The sequence below is a fragment of the Macaca nemestrina genome, chromosome 1, assembly GCF_043159975.1.
Source record: "Macaca nemestrina isolate mMacNem1 chromosome 1, mMacNem.hap1, whole genome shotgun sequence".
NCBI classification, from domain to species: Eukaryota; Metazoa; Chordata; class Mammalia; order Primates; family Cercopithecidae; genus Macaca; species Macaca nemestrina.
This window is the reverse complement of record NC_092125.1, coordinates 25,106,821-25,131,535: the sequence shown is the minus strand read 5'-3', so window position 1 is coordinate 25,131,535 and position 24,715 is coordinate 25,106,821. Positions and strand designations below refer to the sequence as shown.

General features: G+C 39.9%; 1 protein-coding gene across 1 annotated transcript in view; it reads right to left on the bottom strand.

Annotated features, from left to right (window-relative positions):
• Positions 1 to 24,488, bottom strand: part of LOC105492987 (POU class 2 homeobox 1) — a 184,715-nt gene extending 160,227 nt beyond the window's left edge. The window contains exon 1 of the mRNA XM_011760385.3: positions 24,356 to 24,488. Coding sequence (XP_011758687.2) covers positions 24,356 to 24,416 — 61 coding nt within the window. The 5' untranslated portion in view covers positions 24,417 to 24,488. The remainder of the gene's footprint in view (positions 1 to 24,355) is intronic.
• Positions 24,489 to 24,715: the final 227 nt, after the last annotated feature.

Sequence of the window (24,715 nt, the reverse complement as noted above, 5' to 3'; positions counted from 1 at the left end):
AGCACTGAAAATCATCATTATTTTCATTTCTCACAATTTGATTTTAAACGTTTCTCAGTGTTTATACTTCTTAGGAAAAAAAAAAAAGAAATTAGCCGGGCATGGTAGTGTGCACCTGTGGTCCCAGCTACTCAGGAGGCTGAGGTGGGAGGATCACTTGAGCCCAAGGAGATCAAGGCTGCAGTGAGCTGTGATCATGGCACTTGCACTTCAGCCTGGGTGACAGAGTGAGACCCTGTCTCAAACAACAAAAAAAAGAAATCTGAGTCACATAATAGCTTTTAGCCATTTTAACAATCATTCTAAAAATTGTTACTCAAAATTTCATTTTTAGAGTTGATCTTCTGGAGTTTCCCATAAGGTAACATACTAAGATCCTTAAAGAAAGTTTCACTGAAGGGCACAGATTTTTTTTAAAGTTTTATTTCTGCTTTGTAAGAATATGCTCCTATTTGCCTCTCAGACTTTTTATTTTTCCTAACATTCATTACTGTTCCTGTCATAGTTGTGTTGCTTCCTAAAAGATGTTGCTAGAAGACAGTTACATAGTATTAAGATCCCTCTCTCCAGAAACTGAAGTTGATAAAAAGGGGAGGCTTTCCTGATTTTACCTGCACTCCCCATATACAGGCTTCCAAGGCCCAAGATCTTATCCTAGAGAAGAACTTTTTAAGGAAGGTATCATATCTCCCATACATGTTCCACCAATTTAACATACATTTAGATCAGCAGTTCTCTAATTTTTGGGTGTCAGGGCTCCTGTATGCTCTTAAAGCTTACTGAAGGCACTGGGGTAGGCAGATTTCTAAGATGGCCATCCAATGATTCACGAACTCCTGCTATTTGTACCCTTGTGTAGCCCGTTCCCCTTGAGTGTGGGGTGGACCAAGTGACTTGCTTCTAATAAACAGAATGCTGAAAAAGGGATGAGATGTCACTTCTGCGATTAGGTTACAAAAGCTGTGACTCCGTCTTGCTAATACTCCTTTCCAGCTAGAACACTATCTGGCTTTTTTCATGTGCTTGCTCTGAAGCAAGCCGGAGAAGCCCACATAGCAAGGAACGGAGAGCAGCCTCGGGCCAACTGCCAGGAAGAAACTAGGGTCCTCGGTTCGACCACCAGTAAGGAACTGAGTCCAGTCAACAACTGTGTGAGTGAGCTTAGGAGCATATGCTTCCCCAGTTGAAGCTTCAGATGAGGCTGTAGCTCTGACCAATATCTTAATTACAGTCTTATGAGGACCCAATTGAGCCATGCCCAGATTCCTGACCCACAAAAACTCTCTTCTTCTTTTACAAGCTATCCTCTAATCTAAAATGTACCCCCAATTCCAAAGTTTCTGAGTTCACATTCTCACTCCGCTCCAGCCAATCGACTCTGTAAGCCTTTTACTACAGGAAGGACTTTTTGCTATCTCAGGTGTCCTGTGCTCAGGATTCTCAGAGACAGGATGAGTAGGAGATTGGCAATATGATTTAGAGTATGGGCAGACACAGTACAGTCTACTCTTGGTCCGTTATCCATATTTGTGGAGGGCAAATATGGATAACAGGGAAAAAAAAAACAAACGGTTCTATGTAACAGCTGCTGAAATCTGGGTCCTGTACTATATTTATCAGTATGTTTGTGATAGTGGTTATGATGCTAATTACATGGGACATGTTATAATGAAGGCTGTCAATTGTGAAACTTAATTCAAGAAAACAGTTTAGGCCAGGCGTGGTGGCTCAAGCCTGTAATCCCAGCATTTTGGGAGGCCAAGGCAGGTGGATCACCTGAGGCTAGGAGTTCATGACAGCCTGGCCAACATGGCAAAACCCCGTCTCTAATAAAAACACAAAAAATAGCCGGGCATGGTGGCGCACGCCTGTAATCCCAGCTACTGGGGAGGCTGAGGCAGAAGAATCACTTGAACCTGGGAGGCGGAGGCTGCAGTAAGCCAAGATCGCGCCACTGCACTCCAGACTGGGCGACAAGAGCGAGACTCCGTCTCAAAAAAAATAAAAATTTAAAAAATTAATTTATACCTGTTCATATTTACTTTTTCACTTTGAGAGTTCCAAGTCATTAAAAGGTTTGAAGAAATAGCTTACATAAATTGACAGATTCCAATGTGCCAGCAATGTGCTCAACAATTTATATACATTATCTCACTAAATCCTAAACAGCTACATGAGGAAGGACTTTTACAGTTAACTTCTCAGAGCCGAGATTTTCTTAAGTGCCTAAAACAATGCCTAATACAATAAGCACTGAAATATTTGTGGAAGGAATAAAGCTACTGGTCAGTTATTAAAACATTAACCTGTCAGATTCCTAGACCAGTATTCTTAATTACCATGCAATAACATCCCAAGTTAAAATATACAACAGAGACATGAGTAGAAAGAGATGAGCATACAGTTATATAGTGGCACTAAAGAACCGTAGATTCTGTCTCAATTAGTAGACACTTGCTGAAAATTCAACTGAGCTAAATAAAGATAGAATTCATTTTGGGAAACAAAGGAAATAAGAAAGAAAGAGAAGTGAGAGAGGCAGGTGAAAGGAGCGGGGAGGGAGAGAGGGAGAATGAGAATACACATATGTCTGTATACACTGTGTATGATTAACAGTTTTTTGAATTTTGCCCATATATATACAGATACAGCATTTATCCTATGCAAAAGGAGACATTATAAACACATCACTATATCTGAAGTATCATTTTCATAGCAAGGCTGTGAGTTACAAACTCTGGAAGATTCTTCATTTCTTGTCACTTTGCTAGTAAAAACAACATCTCACAATACGGAAAGTTTCACCCATATAAACAGGTTAAGTTGTGACTCCTGATTTGGGCTAATTTTACATGAAAGGTAAATAGGTAAAATTATGCCATGGAAGAAAGGATATATTTGCTTCTATCAACTATCTCAGGGCAAAATCTTGTCAATTCTATAGCTGGATCATCCTGTGAAATGTGCTCAAACACTTAGTGTTTCAATGCGTCACCATGGTGAGAAAGCTGGTCTTAGAGTCTTTCTGTGATTTGGGTTTCTTACACCATCTGTTTTTCAAGTACCAGCTTTATAGCTTTGCAGAATTATCAAGGGCAATAGGCTCTTCTATGTGTCTGTAACAGGAAACACACACACTTTCCAAACGTATCCACTTCCTCTTAGTTCTCTTCTATCCTCTGCTCATAGTGCTGAAATTTTCATGCACAGCATTTATGTTTTGACTGTCACTAAACAGGCTGAACAACTCAGAACTGACTGTAGCCTTGCAAACTTTGAAAAACAAAAGTATTAATATTGGTGCTTCTTAGTTAAACCATAATTAATGTGCACAATTACTTAATAAAAGTGTAAGTGAACAAGCAGCACTTGGATGCCTCATCGTCTTTAAAAATATTTTAGCACCCAACAGGTAACTTAGGTCCAAAATCCTGATAAAAGCAATTGGCAATAACAAAGCATTTCTACCATAAATATCGTCCTTAACCAAAGCATTGTTTTAGGCACTTAAGAAAACCTAGGCTCTGAGAACTCTAAAAATCCTTCCTCATATAGCTGTGTTTGTGATTAAATTAGATAATGTATTCTTCCTTTAGTCAACTAGAATTAGCATGAAAACTGGAATCAAAACCCTTAAATTATTTTTAACACCACCACTTTCCAGTTATGTTAACTTTTTGAAATTACCTAACTTCCTTGTACCTGTTTTCTACACCTATAAAACACATAACAATGATGCCTACATCATAATGTGGATGTGAAGATTAAATGAGACAATTCATGTAAAACATTAGAACAGTGCTTAGCATACCAAATGGACTTAATAGCTGTTAATTAATATGGCTAATACTATAAACAAACAAGGACAGTGATAAAAATAAACTGGAAAACTTGTTATTTTATATTGTGCAGAACCATTCCATCTTAAGCTAATACAAGTTCTATGCTGATTAATTCTTCATCACATGTAACAAATCGTGCTGCCAACTTCTTTATCCACTGAAAAATTACTTTCAAATTCTCAAAACAGCATCACTTCACCAGGTGAAGTAACATTTTGCTGGCATCACTGTTTATAGCCCAGTAGTAGCTAGAATCAAGGTTCCTGATTAATTCCTTCCTCTTACAACAAAATATTTAGTTATTTCACCTGGCTCTAAAAAAAAGATTCTACAGACCTCTTTGAGTCATGCCCTTAAGAAGACAAATAGGTTATAATAACAGAAGACATAATTCCGCTAAGGGTATTGCTTTACAATGGCAAATGAGAGAAAGATGTGTAAAATAGGAGAGGAGATCTATCTCTTGGGTGAGAACTTTTTCAATTTCTTTATTGTTATTTATTTACTTATTTTTTTGAGACGGAGTTTCGCTCTTGCTGCCCACGCTGGAGTGCAATGGTGCGATCTCAGCTCATGGCAAACTCCGCCCACGGGTTCAAGCGATTCTCCTGCCTTGGCCTCCTGAGTAGCTGGGATTACAGACATGCACCACCACATCAGGCTAATTTCGTATTTGTAGTAGAGACAGAGTTTCTCCATGTTGGTCAGGCTAGTCTCAAACTCCCAACCTCAGGTGACCCGCCCGACTCGGCCTCCCAAAGTGCTTGGATTACAGGCGTGAGCCACCGCGCTCGAACTTTTCAGACAATTTCACTATACAACAGGGAGTCCCCAAAGCAAGTTTCAGGGAAGCTGGGTTCTGAATGGATTTCCACATAGAAATAATGTTGAAAAACCTCTAGAGAAGGGCTTCAAACCAACTGTAAAAGGTGAACTTCATTGGGACACCAAAGGTATATACTAAAGATGTTTGTGCAGAAGCACAAGGAAAAGTGCATTAAAACAAAAGATTTTCAGTTATCTAGGAAACACTTATCTTGGAAGAAACTAACAGTTTCCACACAAGCTTAGTCCTGTGTGTTAAATCAGGAACAGCAGGAATCCCTTCTCTACCTGCTTCATTATCTTAAATATTTTTTCCACCTTTAAAGTAGTAAAATTACCCACAAGTATATAAAAAACACTTCCTCAATTACCTCTAAAACAATGGCCAGTATTCAACTCTATTCTTTTCTCTAATATTTTAATTTTTTTCATTGCCCTACCAAAACATAACATTTTGTAACTCTTCATCCTTTTGTTTTATATCGAATTTAAAAGAAGGTTTTGTCTTTACAGCAGAGGTTTTTAGTCAGGGTTCATATCTTCACAGTCCTTATTCTACATGAATTGACTATTCATATACTTTGACTACTGGGGTATTTGTTATTTACTACTAATGTCTAAGAGAACTTGATATAGTAAGAAAAATTATCCCTCTATGTGCCATATAGGCTTATACTTTTCTACCATATATTGTTAATTTTATTTGTAGAGTCTTTCAGAAGGTAGAACCGTAAATATTTTATATAGTTAAATCTACCAATCTTTTCCTTTTATGGCATTTGAGTTGTGTCATGTCAAAGCCTTTCCATAAAGTCTTACTCATAGCTTAAAGAAAAAAAAAAAGTCTTTCCATCCCTAAAACTAAATAAATTATTTGTATTTTTGTCTTAGTATTTTTCTGAGTTTTTCTTTGAACAGTCAAATCTTTAATCTATCCACCATTCTTTTTTGTGTATGGTGTAAAGTACAACCCTGACATACATTTTCTTCTTTTTTTCAAATGGATGGCCAACTGTTTCAACACCATCTGGCCCTTCTACCTACAATGTCAATTTCAATCATTCCAAGCACCTAAACTCTAGATTAATGCAGAGAGGAAACTTTCATGTTTGCATTTAAGTAATCACTTTTCAAGTATATTGTTCAAGGGGCTATGTATTCTTCTTTTAGCATTCCCAGCACCTGCTAGAATGAGCATAAAAGTGAGGGTTGGGGTAGGAGTATCAAATTTGACTACAATGTCAAAGTACAACCATTAAGCCACCAAAGCAGTTTACAATGTGCATGTGTACCTGCGGTATGAATTAAAATTACCCCTTGAACTGCTGCCCATGGACAGCACTTTCAGGTATGTTCTTTTACTCTTGTAAAGCAGTGGCATCTATACCAGATAAGCACTGTATTTATTATAACTAGGAGTTAACTATGTCTTGATAACATGGCAAATAAGGACATGGGGAGTGAAGATTCACAAATATTCCAAATTTAAACTGTATCTCTTTATTTAAAAATACTTTTAAAGTAGACTATTCAATCTAGTGTTCTCTTTCTGTCAGCTGACAAATGGTATGTCAGAAAAAGAACACTAGGTTAAATGACTGAATGACTGAAATTGACATTTTTGGTAGCAGGGACAGGTAGTGTTGGGACAGTTGGCTGTTCATTTCGGAGGAAAAAGTCTGTCAGGGTTACAGCTTACACCATACAAAAAAAAGAATGGTGGAGAAAAGATTAAAGATTTTTAGAGCGTGTGCCTGGATTCAGAATAGGAAAGGGGAGCCTAAAGAACAAAACTTTTCAGGATGTGCCCTGCACTGTTTAGGGTAAAGTACACTCTAGCCAGCCATCTAGACTAGTCTCCCTGAACAACATGAAAATCTTATCGCTCTACCTTCAATGATGTGTACCAACAAATATAATTTCAAACCCAACGCAACCCAGTATTTACTCTGAAAACATTTCTTGATAACCTACACTATGCCAATAACCTTGTACTAACTGTGAACAAAACAGGTATTTATGGAAGATTGCCTAAAGAATATGCAGTATCTCCATTCTTCTAATTATTCCAAAATCTTTTCCCGTTTTAGGTCAGACCATTTTGAATAGTCCTCACCCAATATCCTCACCTCCCACCATTTAACTGCCTTAATGAAGGTGGTCTGGTATGATGCATTTGGCCTATAGAGGGGCATTCTGAAATTGGTTGGTGTGTCCACAGTAGGAAGGCTATTGAGGGCACCGTTTATTACATTACACAGGGTCCTGTTTATAAGGCCTCTGAGGAGAAGTCTCCTTCTGATCTTAGTACCAGGAATTGTTGTGCTTTTCTTAAAAGTTTGTTTTCAAATTTTATGGGCATAAATTGACCAAGTTTTCCTTGTTTGCATCATCTGCTAAGAAGTTTACAGAAGTATTTGGGCCCTATTGGAAGTAAATATTAGATTTTTATATTAAGTCTTTTATATTTTTATTTTGCATTTCTTGCTATATAGTTTATGAATCTCTATAAACCACGTTAAATTTTTAAGGGGGAAACAAAATGAAACAAATAAATAAATGAATAAAATTTACAATAATGCATCTCAAAAAAATTTTTTTTAATTTAAGGGATCAGAAAAAAGGTCACACAAGAAGTCAAGGGAGAAGGATTTTAAGAATATACAGGCTGGGCGTGGTGGCTCACACCTGTAATCTCAGCACTTTGGGAGACCAAGGCGGGCAGATCACTTCAGGTCAGGAGTTCGAGACCAGCCTGGCCAACATAGTGAAACCCCATCTGCGCTAAGAATGCAAAAAAATTAGCCGGGCATGGTGTCACACACCTATAATCCCAGCTACTCGGGAGGCTGAAGCAGAATTGCTTGAACCCTGGAAGCGGAGGTTGAAGTGAGCCGAGATCACGCCACTGCACTCCTGCCTGGGCGACAGAGCAACACTCTGCCAAAAACAAAACAAAACAAACAAAAAAATACGTATATGGATTTAAAAAAAAAAAAAACCAGTAACTCAATTAACTGGAAGAACGGGGGAAGGGGAATTAAGGACAAAAGAGGAAAGAAAAATGGAAGAATGCCCCCAAATAATGTATTTGCAGAAATTAGACAAATGGTAGTACAAAATGACTTTGTGTAAACCTAGTCAAGCTTACCATGTAAGTCACAAAATATTTACAAACACTTCTTATTCCACAGACATCACTCAAAATGGTAAAAATAACATACTGACAGTTGAAAAAGAAAATACAAAAATTACTTGATAAAAATTGCCAAAGCGTACCAGAAAAACAAAAAACAAGACCAACAGGACTGTTACTGTAACCTGTTTCTTTTCTGAGCTCTTTCCTCACCCATCCCAAATAGTAGGAAAAAAACTTATGTATGCAACAATCTGAATCTATTAACCTCTCAACATTCTAAATAATCCAGCAGAAAGTCTAGGTAGGCGTTTACACTCCACAACACACACAAGTATGTTCGCACTAGATAGCCTCTCTCCATTAAGGTCACTGTCACCTTCCCTGACCACCGAGACTTTACAACGCTGTCACTGCTGTATGTTAACCCTAGTTCACAAGTATTATCACCATCGAGCCATCTCTACTCAGAAGTTAAATACTTTCCTCCTTATTGTCAGCTTCCTTAAATTTCTTGCTCCCCATGTCCCAGAGAACTACAAGCTTGTCAGGAGGTTAGGTGAAATCCAGCACTGAAAATATTTCAGGATTAGTCTTATGATCTCCAAGTCCTTGTGTAGAAAATAAACCCCTAGACTGCTAAAACTGTATTATCTTTCCATTTCTCCTTTATCCCTACCTCCCATATATTTGACTTAAAAATTAAAATGCCTTTAGAGAAAGCAGAGTTAAAAAAAAAAAAAAATGCTCACTCCAGTTCTCTGCTAAGAGAAACATTTTTGTGCAAGAGTAGGGTATGACTCTCCAGGACCACAGTGCCACAGCTGACCCATCCCTGCCCAGACTCTGCAACCATCCCCTCTCTATAAATGAACAGCTAATAGTGGGCTGCAAGTAAAACATGTGACTACCAACAGGTAGACTGATTCAAGCTCCACATGCATCCCTAAGCTACTTCTCCAAAGAGGTATAGGAATTAGCTGCCGGGAAGGAGGTGGGTCAGGTACACATGGAAAGAGAATATTTAAGAAGTCAGAAATTTTCAGGAAAACTACAAGTATTCTGAAATGGCCAAAACATGAAAAATAAATCATTGTTGTACATTTGAAAACAATGATTTATTTTTGTTTTCAATGATAAAATATTTTATATTTAATAAAATTTAGTAAGATTTAATTTAATAAAAATTTATGTCAGCCGGGTGTGGTGGCTCAGGCCTGTAATCCCAGCACTTTGGAAGTCTGAGGCAGGTGGATCAAGAGGTCAGGAGTTCAAGACCAGCCTAGCCAAGATGGTGAAACCCCATCTCTACTAAAAATACAAAAATTGGCCAGACATGGTGGCAGGTGCCTGTAATCCCAGCTCCTCAGGAGGCTGAGGCAGAGAATGGCTTGAACCCGGGAGGTGGAGGCTGCAGTGAGCCAAGATTACACCACTGCACTCCAGCCTGGGCAACAGAGCAAGAGTCTATCAAAAAAAAAAAAAAAAAAGATGTCCAACTTGAGTAAAAACATTAAAATTAAAGCAATGAGGTGTTTTTCATCAACACAGGAAAAATTTAGAAGACTAATAGTTAACAGTGCTGGAGAAACTGACACCATTAATACTGTAGATAAAAAATACAGAGTGGTACTAAAAGCAACCTGACAACATGTACAAAATTTTTTAATGTGTATATTCTGTTAAAGAAAGTTTTTGGGACACTACTATTTGGGACTAGCCTCCTCCACTAGGTTCCAGCAGAAGAGCCCAAACCAGTATTTGGTTTTCTGTTCCTGTATCAATTCACTTAGGATTACGGCTTCCGGCTCCATCCATGTTGCTGCAAAGAACATAATTTCATTAAAATGTTTATTTAAATGGGTGAACTAAAGAATAGAGAGCCATGGGGGAAAAACGGCAAGTATATAACAGGATATGCACTATGACTCCTTTTTTAAAAACTATGTGTACATGCATGACAAAAGCATGCATATCTAAACGTGGACATCTGCCTGCAACACATGGGAACAAATCCCAGGAAATGGGCTCAATCACCAAACCAGTCTCGTACTGGTCCTGATAGCATTATGTAACTAGCATTATGTAACTACTAAGATGTGATTCCAACAGCATAACCAGGCAATGGTTTTGCCACTATAGTCTAATCGCCTGAAATCATACCATGATTTTTTCCAGCAACACTCATAAATTGGTAATTTATCTTAGACTATAGTGATGTTGAAGATGTCACTCATAACATGAGAGCTTTTTCAACAATTCCTTTCTAAATAATGATGATTGGCATATGAGTGTTCATGTATAAAACAGTCTGCCAAAACAGCATTCTCCTTGGCCAGAGCATGAAGCAGCAAGCACTCGCGGGGAGGGAAAGCACTATGAAGAGGAAAGTGAGGGGACTTAGCAATGAATGTAGTGTAAAAGAAAAATTGAGAAACAAACAGCATTAACAACTCAATAAGGTGATGCAGGGCATGATTAAACAAGGTGTGTATGACTGGAAACCAACGCCATGAAATAGCTGACTTCTCATTAGACACAATAATCAAGTGTTATGTTTCCTCAACTGAAAGCTACAGCCTTAGTTTAGTAACAGCTTGGTAGGGGGGAAAGGAAGTGGTTGGTAAAAAGCGGTAAACAAATCCACCTTTTTGCATAATTTGCTTGCATATTAATTTTAAGTCACAACTCATTTGAGAACATTGAAATATCTTAAATTATGTTTTTATCAAAATAACATGTAAACAAAGTAAATCCTAATTTTCTATTTCACCAACTGGGTGACAAAAAAATATAAATGCTGCTCCAGATGAAAATTATCCCAAGGTTAACATGTGCAATTAGCTTCAGTTTCACATATATTTGTTTTAACAGACAGGGTATTGCTCTGCCATCCTGGCTGGAGTACAGTAGCACAATCACAGTTCATCACAGCCTGGAACTCCTGGGCTCAAGAGGTCCTCCCGCTTCCGCATCCAGAGTAGTTAGGACTATAGGCAAGTACTACCACGCTTGGCTAGTATTTTAAATTTTTTTGCAGAGAGAGGGTCTCGCTATGTTGCCCAGGCCAGTCTCAAACTCATGGTCTCAAGCAATCCTCCCACCCCAGCTTCCCAAAGTGCTGGCATTACAGGCATGAGCCGCCATGCCTACCCTAAAATACAATTCTTAACAAAAACCCAAAATGTTCAGAATTTATGGGTTTCCAGGATCAGCAGTTTGCATACAACCAACTTCAAAAACACAGTCAGCACCTAGAAATCCTGAAAGCTAAGTTAACATTAGATCTGATACTCAATTGTCTGTGTCTCCAAAATGCAATACAGAGATAAGAATGCACACTTGATTCTAGAGCACACAATCTGGACCTGGGAACTGTACAAAGCACCGAGGTTAAACTCAGCATAACAGCTGTTAAATCTATAGATCCTAACAGTGGAAATTCTGCAATCCCAATTCCACTTGATATATTTTTCATCATTCTACTGGCTTGAAGCAGAAATTAATGGGTAAGAGCCTGATGATCTTAACTGCCTACTGCCATAATCAAAACAGAAACCTAGGTGTGTCACTTAGCCTCTTTAAGCTTCGGTTTCCTAACCTAAAAGATGGGGTAACAATATACACCCCCATGGGGGTCACTGAAATTAACATAAATGCGTGTAAAGCATTTAGTACAATAACTGGCACAAAAACTTGATAAATTTTATTGCTGTTACTAGGAATCAATGTATTTATTGAAAAGTATGGATTCTCATCCACAATTTCCAACTGTGGACTTGTCACTAAAAAGTACAAAGATCATGCAAATAGCCTCATAATATGAAAATCATCTTCGGCTCTTCAGCTAAATCTCATTCTTACCGAATCAGCTATGCTGAACTTTGGTTCTTTGAAAGTTCTGTGTTTTCATTAGTTTCAAGAATTGTACGTGCAGTCATGCATCACTTAACAATGGTATGTCATTAGACGATTTTGTCATTGTGTGATCACAGAATGTACTTACATAAACCCAAATGGTATAGCCTACTATATACCTAAACTATATGGTATAGCCTGTTGCTCCTAGACTATAAACCTGTACAGCATATTATTCTACTGTTGTACTGCAAGCATCCTAACACAATGGTAAGTATTTGTGTATTTAAAAATACCTAGGCCAGGCACAGTGGCTCACATCTGTAATCCCAGCACTTTGGGAGGCCAAGCCAAGAGGACTGCTTGAGTCCAGGAGTTCAAGACCAGCCTGGGCAACATGGCAAAACCCCGTCTCTATAAAAAAAAAAAAAATTAGCTGGACATGGGTACGTGTGCCTGTGGTACCAGCTCCTCAGGAGGTTGAGGTGGGATGATCACCTGAGCCCTGGAAGGTAGAAGCTGCAGTCAGCTGTGACTACACCACTGCACTCCAGCCTGGGTGACAGAGCGAGATCCTATTTAAAATTAAAAAAAAAAAAAAAAAAATTCATTAAATAATTAAAAAATAAAAATATCTAAACATAGAAAAAGTACAGTTAAAAACATGGTATAAAAGATTTAAAAATGGTACACCTGTAGAGGGCATTACCTGAATGGGCTTGCAAGACTGGAAGTTGCTTTGGGTGAGTCAATGAATGAAGAGTCAGTGAATGTGAAGGCCTATGGCATTACTGTACACTTTAAAAACACTATATACTTAGGCTACACTAAATTTATAAGAAAAACATGTCTGTGTTCAATAATAAATTAACTAGCTTACTGTAACTTTTTTTTTTTTTTTGAGATGGAGTCTCACACTCTGTCACCCAGGCTGGAGTGCAGTGGCACGATCTCAGCTCACTGCAACCTTCACTTCCCAGGTTCAAGCAATTCTCCTGCCTCAGCCTCCCAAAGAGCTAGGATTATGGGCGTGTGCCACCACACCCAGCTAATTTTTGTATTTTTTGTAAAGGCGGGGTTTCACCACGTTGGCCAGGCTGGCCTTGAACGCCTGACCTTAGGTGATCCACCCACCTCAGCCTCCCAAAGTGCTGGGATTACAGGCCCGAACCACTGCGCCGGGCCTACTGTAACTTTACTTTATAAGCTTTAAAAATGTTAAAAACTTTTTGAGTCTTATAGTAACAGTTTCAAACATATTGTATAGCTGTATTAAAAAATGTTTTCCTTATATCCTTATTCTATAAGCTATTTTCTATTTAAATTTTTTAATTTTTTACCTTTTAAATGTTTTTGTTAATAACTAAGACACAAACACAGACATCAGCCTAGGCCTACACAGGGTCAGGATCGTCACAATGTTACTAGGAGATAGGAATGTTTCAGTTCTGTTATAATCTTATGGGACTGCCATTGTATACTGGTCCATAGACTGAGAAGTCATTATGCAGTACGTGATTGCACAGCTGACCCTTGAACAAAATGGGTATGAACTGTGTGGGTCCACTTAAATCAGGTTTTTTCAATCACATGCAAATTAAAAATACAGAATTCATGGCATGCAAACAGTTCATATTCACAGGGGCTCTGAGGCCCAGGGCCCAGGCACACTTTTCACATACTCGGGTTCCACAGGGCCTACTGCAGGACTTAAGCATGTGCAGATTTTGATATTGGTGTGGGGAGGGGCGGGCATGGGTGGGGAATCCTGGAACCAATACCCTTGTGGTATGCCCCTGTGTATAATGAGGGATGTCTGAGATGTCTGCATAGTGTTCCCCTTGCTCAGAACATGTTCAATTCCACTTCTCACTCCCAGGCCTTGAACTGATAAATTCCTATTCATCTTTCACATCTAAGTGTAAACATGATATCCTCAGAGAGCCCCTTCCCAAATCCTCTTGTCCAGATTAGCAGTTCCCACCTTATGCTCCTGGAGTACTTCAAACCTCCCATATTCTACTCATTAAACTATGACCAGTGTTATTTAACATATGATTTCTCCAATAGACCAATATACACTTTGAGAGGACAGAGACGGTATCTTATTCATTATTCTATCACCTGTGCTCAGTACATTATAAGGAGCAGAAGCTCTATAAATATTTGTTGAATTAAATGAATGAAAAAACTGGCCATATTGGTTCATCATAATCTAGTTTTTATTCACACTGAATACCACAATTCTTGATAAGCTTACTACCTTTGTTCATTTGCATTCTAATAGGATGTTTCAAGTTTAAAGTCTAAATCCCATCTTCAGTACTACCCACTGCATAAAATTTAGCTCTCCTACTAGGACAGAACCAAGCTTATCATGTTCTATATATTTAATAAATGCTCAGGTAAGCCGAACTGATCAAAATACCTATTATATTTACTGATCTTCACCCAAAAGATGTTTTTGAATAATTCCAGTTTAAAAAGAAAAAAAAAAAAAAGTATGAAAACTATTTATCTAGCCCAGTCCATAATTTTACCAGTAAGAATCCTACGGGTTGGAAAAGTTTAGTGATTTATTCAGGATCAGAAAGCTATTATAGTTCATGCTAAAAGCAGAATAAGGAACCAAGTCTCCTAATTCTCAGTCTGTCTTTCCAGTATAGGGCCATTCTGGTGCACTAATTGAAAACCATTATTCAAGGTATGTTAAGCAATAAATAATCTTGAAAGTGCAACAAGTAATCATTTAATGTTATCAAATCACCTCTAGAGCTTTTTTAAAGTACGGATTTTCAGACCTCTACTGTATTAGAAATTGGGCCTTCTCATGTTGAAAAAGTTCCAACGGTGATTCTTGTCCCAACAAAGATTGAGAACCACTAATTCCATCAACCAAGCATTCATTATTTGTTAAATGTCTAGGCCTACTCTGTCCCTACCAGTATGTTCCTGCACTCAAAGCTCTTAGGACAAGATTTACTTAATAATCAATTACAGAAGAAAATAGGACTGTGTATAACGAAGTGCTGAATTGGGTAACTGAACACAAATTAAGTGCTAATTTCAGAGAAAGTATGACAGGAGCTCAGATTTGACAGATGGCTATTTGTGGAGATAAAGAAATGGACAGACAGGTCCCTTAAGATAAACAAGGACAAAAGTTTTCAAGTCATGACCAGCAGAAGTCCTAAGGATCCTGTGAAAGTGCCTCAAGAGCTACTGTGGAAAGGAGGCAAAAAATGCTTTCTTGCTCCAACGTCCAATTTTAATAAGAACAGCTCCACTTTTGCCTTTAAAAAAGAACACCAAAGTTTCAAGTTTGAAATCCCTTATTTTACAAATGTAATTTTTTAAAAATGCATGGTGAAGTAACTTGTCCTAAAGTTACAAAGCTAATTAGTGATAGAGAAGCCAGGTCTCTGAATACCCAGTACTTTTTTTCACTCTACCATACCTTACACCATGGCCTTCCAATGGAGGAAAAAGTGTGAGTAAAGGTTTACACACAACGTCCCACACACACTGACCTGATTAAAACACTGGGTGCACTTTCAGGTCATGTGTCTCAAACTGGGATTGAGGTTGCGAGGATGGTAATGAGAGAAAGTCTCAGGCAAGTCTCAGGATAAATTATAGCCATCCTCCCAAGACAGATCTTCAAATTTTAGGGAGATTTCTTAAAAAATTAAAATCTGATAATATGCTGTATTTGTGGTAGAAATGGAGAATAAGGGAACTTCCTTGGTGGAATTGTTGAGTCATGCTATTTAAGGAAGTAGTAAAGATAAGAATGCATAGGCAAGGGTGGGGGCTAGATAACAGAATGCCCTGAAATCAAGGGAAGTCTGTATTTGCTTCAATGCAACACCTCCATCGTATAAAGTTTTCAGAAGAGTACTAGAAGTGTTCATTCCTCCTAAGATGCTAGCTGCTCCAAAAAATGAACAGCCTACAGTCAGGTGCCCCACAGAATCCATCAGTTGCTAAAGCTTCTGCTTCTCTACAGCAGCACAAGTAATAAAATTCCTGATTTTACTCCTGTGCTCATGTAAGAAAAACTATTACAGAGTTACTTTAAAAATGCTTCTGCTATCAATGTGTTACTCCCCACAGCATCCCTCTAACACTGGTGGTATCACCATCGTATTGCTGAAGGAAATATCCTTAGAAGACAGTGCCAAAGCCAAAATAAGATATCTAGAATTTACAATGTTCAGATTCAATACTCAGTCCACATGCACAGTGGCATGAGCATCTCAAACCTAGTATTAATGTTTATCAAACATTTAATTCACTAAAAAATTTTCAATTTTCACAAGGAATCTACAACCTAATAAGACCCACCCACCCAAACATGTCTCACATGACATGCCAAAGTGAATCCACTGACTTACTCCCCAAACGGCTCCTTCTCCCAATATCGCTACATCTGCTTATGGTACTACTCTTTTCTGGATAACCTAAATTCAAAACCTTGATCATCTCTTTGCATCTAATTAGTTGCTAAACACTTTAAGGGCTCTGATCATGGCACTGTCCATAACAACAAAAAAAAATTAAAAAAAAAATTCAGTGACTTCCTGCTGCGTAGCAAATAAAATCCAAACTCTTACACCAACACAAAGGATTCAGAGCTCTCCACAATAGAGCCCCAAAGTGCCTTAATACACAGCCTAAATAACTGCTAACCTGGAAGTCTTGCTGTTACCCACACTTAACGCTTATAAAAACACATGACCTTGAGAAAGTCACTTAATCTGAGTTTTATTTTACTCAACTATAAAATGGGTGTAGTAACGCTTGCCTGAAAGGACTGAGGTAATGAAAATGAGAATGTGGCTATAAATTTTAAAGTACTATAAAAATACAGACACTATCATTATGTCACGGTTATGGTAATGTTATTTATACCTGCCTTGCTCCAGAAAGGATGTAAGGTGGCCCACATAAAACAAGATAAAAAGAGTTTAAAGATGGAAACAATAAAAGAAATACTAAACAAATGTATGGACAAAAAACGGATCTACTAATCAGGCTAACAGAAATGTAAACATAATTGCCTATGCATGTGCTTTTCAGGTTAATAATTTGACCTAAACATTGTAGTTTGATTTGAAAAGGAAACTAAGTCAATTAGACAATTCAGTGTCCATAAGACTAAAAACAAACAGTTTCTACTGTAAAGACCAGGCAAGAATTCCTCCCAAAGGTCCTTATTCCATGTAATGTAATTGGACAATATCCTCAACACCTTTATCACGGCTGATTTCATAAATCATTAGACTGAAAGTCTCTTGAGGTCAAGTAATTTTTAAATTATGTTTGTATCTCTAGTAGCACCTACAGTAATTAGTTAATAAACCAAATACCTCTATATAATGGTTTCTAAGGATCTAATCTCTCCCTTCCTGTTTCAAACCATCTTGCACACCACCACATCACTCCTATCATTTTTATCACATCAGTCCCTATTTCAAAATCCTCCAACAGCTTTCCTGCACATAGAACAAATGCTTCCTCATTCTCTACCTATACATCACAATGTTGAACACAACCTCCCCTGCAATGGCCTTCCCTGTATTCCCATTCCTCTAAATTCTTTTTGCCCTTTAAAGCTTGGTTTAAAAGTCTCACCTTCTACACAAAGCCTTCTCTGACTGACAGCAATGGGGCAGGAGGAGAGACTGGGAGGTGGGAGACAGTCAGAAGTCTTGTGTTCTTATCTGTTATTGAATAGTTAAGTGACTGCGGGCAAGTCACTAAATCATTGTGAGAATATTTCCTCATCTGTGAAGCAAAAGCTTTAGGAAAGATTATATCTAAATTACCTTCCAGCTATAATATATTCTAGGATGCTCTGGCTCTTTCAAACTTGGACACACCCTGATCTATTCTCCGATCTTCATTATCTGTTACATATTTTAATACGTAATTACATACATTGTTTTTCAATTTTTCCTGCTTAAGTAAACATACCAACTCCTCTGCAGCAGTCATATTTCCTTGTTATCCCCAAAGACTACAGGCATAGGACCAGGTACATAGCAGATACCCTTTATAAACTAGGATGGTAACTATCTTAAAACATTAATCATAATATTGCTTGCTGCGATATGAATCAGCCAAAAAAGGTTGTATTTTTCATTAAGCAGACCACTAAAATAAGCGTACTAAAACAAGACAACACCTAAGTCACTTATCCATATAAAAATATACTCCCTTTAGGCATCAGTGCAACTCCATTAAGGTGATCATATGTTTAAGCACAAATGAGTCTTTTAACACACAGCATATTGTTCATTTTCCAGCCATTCCTGTTTATATCTTCTATTGCAAAGAGAAAGTTCAATAGAGGGGGGAAACCCTGCCATAATAATAATTATTATTTTATTGATTTAATTTCATATACCATTTCTATATTCCCACATAAAAAATATAAAGTTACAAAGAATTATGAAAAATAATGTGATAAACTGCACTTGCTATGACTTTCAATATTGAAGACTTAGTAAAGCTACTACACTTAGCTTTGTGCAATGTGAACACTGGCTTTTAAAAAAAAGTTAGTATAATGTATCCTCTCAGGATAAATGTCCAGGAGTTCCAGTAGTTTAAAAGAAATCTGGACCAGGTGTGGTAGCTCATGCCTGTAGTCCCAGCACTTTGGGAGGCCACAGTAGGACTGCTTAAGCTCAGGAGTTTGAGACTAGCCTAGGCAACATAGCAAGACCTCGTCCCTTAAAAAAATTAAAAATAAGATAAAATAAATAAATAAAAGATAATCTGATAAATCTAGAGGTTTGCCGATTCCTCTTTTGCTCAATTACTAGTCCTGTCAGCAAAATGTAGGCAACACTGAAAACTTGAGTATTTGCTTAATTGGGAAAAAAAAAAGTAAATAAATAAATAAAACCCAAAACAAAAGAGCTGTAATAGTCATTGAGTATACAAACATATCAGTGCTCAAAAAATTCACACCCCATAGTAAAAACACAACAGTACCCCATAACCATATGCACTCTATGCAAGGAGCATCTTCAAATCAGGCTCCACTCATGCTATTTTTGTTTCCATTGTTATTACTGCTGAAACAGTTTATAAGAGCTCATCACCTGCTTAGAACACAGAAATACTTCGGTACAAACAAACCAATTTATTCCTAAGAAGAATTAAAATCTACAGTTATTCAACTACCTTTACTTATGAAATATCAATAATGCACAAAAATGTCCAGCAAAAGATGCATAAGGAAACTGCTATTCTCTGTGAACCTTAATTATTATCCCTTTCAACCACTCAAAAAGATATTTACATCCTTTAAGCAACACAGTAAGAATTAAGCAAAATGGTGACCCAAAGTTATCCCCAAAGAAAGAAAAGGAAAAAATTCATGCAGAAAGGGTACAGAAATTGAAAGCATATATGTCACTGAATCAAATCGACAACTTTCAACTCTAATGCCCAAGAAATAGTAAGTACGTTTGTTCAGACATTTAGCATTTAAGGAGGGATCAGAAAGAAGAACATGGGTGACCAAAAGGGGGCATGTTTTATCTGTGACTTGGTCTGTTCCCTAAACACAAATTATTTGAATAGTTCTAAATTCAAATGCAATCACTTTCACTAGGAAAAACACATTCCTGCTTAAAATCAGGCTTCATAGCAAGTCTTTACCAATCACAAAAACTGTGTAATTAACACAATTATATAAAGGCAAATTAATGAGTCACACAACATTATTTTTAATGGTGCTTGAAAGACTAATGCAAAGATTACAACTACGGGGTTTCAACATTAAAAAAAAAAACAAAAATAGCCGGTAACAGCAAGGCAATCACTACTACATAATATTACAGTCTTTCAAGTACAAAGGAAACATTCATGAAAATGAGTGACCAACTTAAAAAACACAAATTCAAGATGAAGGAATACAGATTCAAGAAACAGGTCAAATATTTCAATTTTTAATAGGAAATACTTAACATTCAAATTTCCACTTCTGTTATTTTAGAACCACCTGCCTAAGATAGTCAAGGCTCTATTAAATATCTTCGGTGGCTTGAGAAGAGCAATGTAACATTTTGAGCCCTGAACTTACTCCAAAATCCACTAACTAGATGAATGGCAGATTGACAATTATTTCAAACTAAGGCAGCAATGAAACACGTTATATTTACACTGCTTTATACTACCTATTGATGCAGAGAATAGTAAATTTAAAACATGGCAGAACACTACACCTGAATTCATTTAAACCCGAATAATAGCCACTATTTATTTTTTCCTTGTCTACTGGGATTTTTGACAATGACAAAATGAAAGGAATTACAAACTAATTTGAGGGAAGAGGTTAAAAATTACTCTTACAGTAATGGTTTGGAAGCAGAACAGTCCTTTAGAAATCAAAAACAGTTGGTCAGCGGTCACATGAATTTTCAAGACCTTGATTCAAAAGTATCATTATAATTAATAGGTGGGAGAATTAAGAAAGTGACAATGAGCCGGGTGTGGTGGCTCACACCTGTAATCCAGCACTTTGGGAGGCCGAGGCGGGTGGATCACTTGAGGTCAGGAGTTCGAGACCAGCCTGGCTGACATGGTGAAACCCCACCTCTACAAAAAATACAAAAATTAACCGGGCGTCATGGTGCATGCCTGTAGTACCAGCTACTCAGGAGGCTGAGGCAGGAGAATCGCTTGAACCCAGGAGGCAGAGGTTGCAGTGAGCCGAGATCGCACCACTGCACTCCAGCCTGGGAGACAGAGCAAGACTCTGTCTGGGAAAAAAAAATAAAAAAAAAAGAAGAAAGTGACAATGGATTTCCTAGAAATACGCAGGAAGCTACTTGACAAATGTAAAAGGAGACAGGCAGGTTATAAACTCATGTGGGTTCAAAAGTAACCTAAAATACTCTATCAAATTTGGATCACAAATTCAAGTTAGAAATAAAGCACAACAATTTTATCACATTCTTCGGAATTTGAATCATCACCTTAAAATAAACTAATTAAAAATAGAGAAATGTCTTACAAGAAAATCTATTAATATGTCAAAAATTCCAAGTGCAACCACTATGTTGCAATGGAACAATTTTAAAAATCACTAATCAATCAAAAGAAAATGAACAAACTAGTCCAAACTAAGATAAATCCAAAAAGAATTCTGAATTTAAAAAAAACTGTTTTCAAAGCACATGCTTTCTTGTAAGTATTCTACCTTATTTTCAACATTATCATTTCCACCTAAAAGAATACATAGCCCTCATTACTCACTGAAATGGATTCCAAGGCAAATGGTCGCTCCACTAGCCTAAGCCATGCTCTGATTTAAGAAACACAGTTTCTTACAAAAGTTTAGGGGACCACAACAAACATATCTAAAATAAGTATTTATACGGGTCACTTCTATGATTATATTTATCTAAAACCCAAATACTCCATTTGAGAATTTTGAGGAAATGAATTTTTACAATAGCACTAAAAGTGAACCAAAATATAAGGCCAGTAAACAACATCCATCCTTTTCTGTATTACAAAAACTGTAACAGTGAAATTTTATTTGTAAAATCCAATGTACGGTTTACCATTTTGTATAAAATAACTACGGCCTCAGTAGTGGTTAAATTGCAGCTATAAAGGAAATTGTCCCGAGATAAATGGTTTCCCTATGAGAAGGCTTCACTGCTACACTTCACCTCAGGACAATAAATCAAATTAACTGCACCTTGTCCTCTGTCCAATGACATCATCAGTTTGACCACATCTTGGGAATCGGGTGCAAAAACATATGCTATTTAAGGCATGAAATTATATTACTGCTTTTTGTCCATCCAACCTCATACTTCAGGTCTCTGAAGCAGTCATTCACCTAAAGGTTCTCTTAAAAGCTACAGATTTTTTTTTTCCTGCTGCATTCAGGGCCTGCCTACTGTGAGTGAAAGAAGAAAAATGGTGAGAACTGGTTATCTGAAATTAGCTTGCGTTTAGTCCATCAAACCTAGAATTTTGTTACACATTAAGCTGAAGACCAATGTCCCACAAAATACATAGCTAGCCACTCACAAAAATGTCTTAACATAATTTCAAAGGTTTAACACATTAGTGTTAAACCCCAGTCCTCTAATACTTCCCTCAACTATGCAGCGGTAAACATCCACCAATGAGAGACAACACCAGTCACACTCACACACACCCCGACACAAAATAAAAATGTTAAAGAAAATTTTACCCCAGGAAAGACCAAAAATCAAAATTACTGTTTCCTCTAAACAGTAAAAGTTAACCTGCCTCTCACAGGCCAACTGTCTTAAGTCTAGATAAAACATAAAATCAATTCTGACAACTTAAAGAAGAGGGGGGGGTGTGCTGGGAGAATAAGTTCCAAGATCAGGGTAAACACAATGCCTGTGTTTATTCTTCTTTTTTCACTCATTTAACCATGACACAAATACTCAAAGAAAACATAACCCCATTTTTGTTTTCAGTAATGCTACAATTAAAATAAGCAAGTCTATGACAATGATAGCACAAAATTTACGTCAGCTCCATTTTAAATAAGAATGAAGATGTTCGAAAGGGAGCACCACAGCAAGAAATTATGAAAGTGTTAATTGGAATTTCTAATATTTAGCTACTCCACAACTATTAGAGGAAAAGAAAAATGTCTCAGTTTCACAAATACTGCAGATCTTTACAAAGCCTTAAAGTATTTAACATGGGGGTGGGGAGCAAGCGGGGTACCTATCCCCAAAACTAAGTGATTTGGATTAAACCGAAATAAATTTCATAGGCTCTGAAAATGAAATACAGGACAGATTTTTTCCCCCTAGGCCCAATACTACTGCAAACTATAAGAAAGTCTTTTTAAGAGAAAACAAACCATATCAGACTTGATACTTAGCTAGGAGCTGTTTTAATGCTAGTAAAGCCCCAAGAGAGTTTGTTTTGCCCGCGGAGGAGGGGAAAGTGTGTGGAAGTTGGTGGAGGTAGTCATTTTGGTTATTAGTAAATAAATCAAGCAGCACAGAACACGAGGCCTAGGCAACTGCTAGAGGAGCCAAGGCCTAGCTTTCCCCCTCTCTTCCCAGCACGGCCTGGGTTTGATCTCAGAGCCCTGTGGATTGCCAAGGAAAAAAAAAGAATCATATCGAACCACAAAAGCACATGGGGCGAATGTAAAATATAAACACGGCGTTGGGCTGTGAGTGGCTGTTATTAAAGGTCTGAATTACTAAACATGAGAGGCGGGGAAAGCCAGGCGGCCATTTCAATAATATAAACCTCCCCGAATTAGACATTATTCAAATGAGAAGAGGTTCGGCTAAGCAGAGTAAAGACGACCCAGCACCCAGCGAGAAAACACCGCCACAGAAGAAAGGAGGGGGATCCCCGTCCCTCCCCACCGACTCCCAACAGGAGCGAGGAAATCGAGATCAACTTGTCAGGCCAGCCCATTCTGGGGCAGGAGGGCAGCCCTTTACATCCAAGTTCTCGGGAGGCCTCTGGGAGCTTCTAGGGCCTCGGAGCGAGAGGCCCCGGAGGGCCACCCGCCCCGTGCGTCCCGGTCAGGCGCAAGGAGTGTGGAGAGCGGCGTGGGGGGGGCAGCGGGGAGGGGCAAAGGGAGACGGAGGTCAGACCACGCCAGGCACCTCCAGCCCAACTCGCCCGCGAAGCCCCGGCGGACGACGCAAAGGGGCTGCCGGCCGCCGGCCAGGGGCGCGCGGACCGCCCCAGAGGACATCCCCTCGGAAGGAACTTGCCCCAAGGACTCCTTCCAACCCAGTCCACCCCCTAGGGGGGCGACGCAGACCCCTGCGCGGGTTCCCCACCCCCGCCGCCCCAGGCCACCTCTTAGCGCCCACGACCGCTCACCCCTACCCACCTAGAGAGCAGGCCTGGCTTGGGTCAGGCCACCACACCGGGGACCACTGGGGCGCGGCCGAGGTGCCTGGGGCCGTGACCCCCGGGCTCAGCCCCGCTTGGACCCCCGTGCGGTGGCGGGGCGCGGGCAGGGAGCTCTCCCCGCGCGCACCCCCGGTTGCCCTGAGGGCCGCCCCCCGAGGCGGGCAGCGCCCCCCCGCCCGGGCCCGCTCCCGGGGGAAGACGCGTGCGGGTGTCCGGCCGCCGGGGTCCGCTCCGGCCCCGCCGCCTCCCCGGCATTGTGCTCGCCGCCGCCTCCATCCCCCTCCACGCCCCCCACCCCGCGCCCGCTCGGCCCCAGCCGCCCGCCCGCGCCCCACTGCGCCCCGCCAGCCCAGCAGCTATGAATATGTAAAATGTCTTTATTGTCCTCTCCCTCTGCCCCGGCCCCGCCGCCCCGCCGCGGACCCGCTCGGGTTCGGGCAAGGCGGCTAGGAGGCGGCAGCGGCGGCCGGCGGAGGAGGAGGGCCGGTGCCGGCGGGCGGGCGGCGGGCGGCGAGCGGCCAGCGGCGGCGGGGTGGGCCAGGGGCAGGAGGAGGGCGGTGGATTGCAGCCCCCTTTGCCCCTTGTCTTCCCCCTCCGCCTGGCCGCTCCGAGCCTCTTTCCCCCTCCGCTCGGCGCCCGGCGGGGGCTCCGTGCTCCCCGGCCCCCCATCTCCCCGCCGTTAATTATAATAATCCTGAGTACTAATAAATTATGCTAAGTCGCGGGGGGGGCAGCGGGAGCCGGGGTTGAGTATGAATATGAATATGTAAAATGCTGTAATGATTACCTGCTGCTGCTGCCGCCGCGGCTGAACTCTCATCTTGACTCGCTGCTCCTCCGTCCGCCATTTTGAATATTTTAACCAAAATCGCCCGGTCGATAAACCCTCCCTCGCTCTGCCTCCCCTCCCCCCTCCCGCCCTGCTTGCCTCCTCCCTCCTCTCCGCCCCCTCCCGCTCCTTCCTCTCCCCGGGCGCGCGCCAGGGGGCGCGCGAGGCCGGCGCTGTTCGCCCCGGCCCCCTCAGAAGAGCTCCACCCCCGTCCCGCGCTCTGCGCACGCGCCTTCGGGCCGCTGTGGCCTTTCGGTAGCTAAAGCAGCGCCCTCAATCTGCCCGTCACCCCTTCGCTCCGTTTTTCATCTCGGCTCT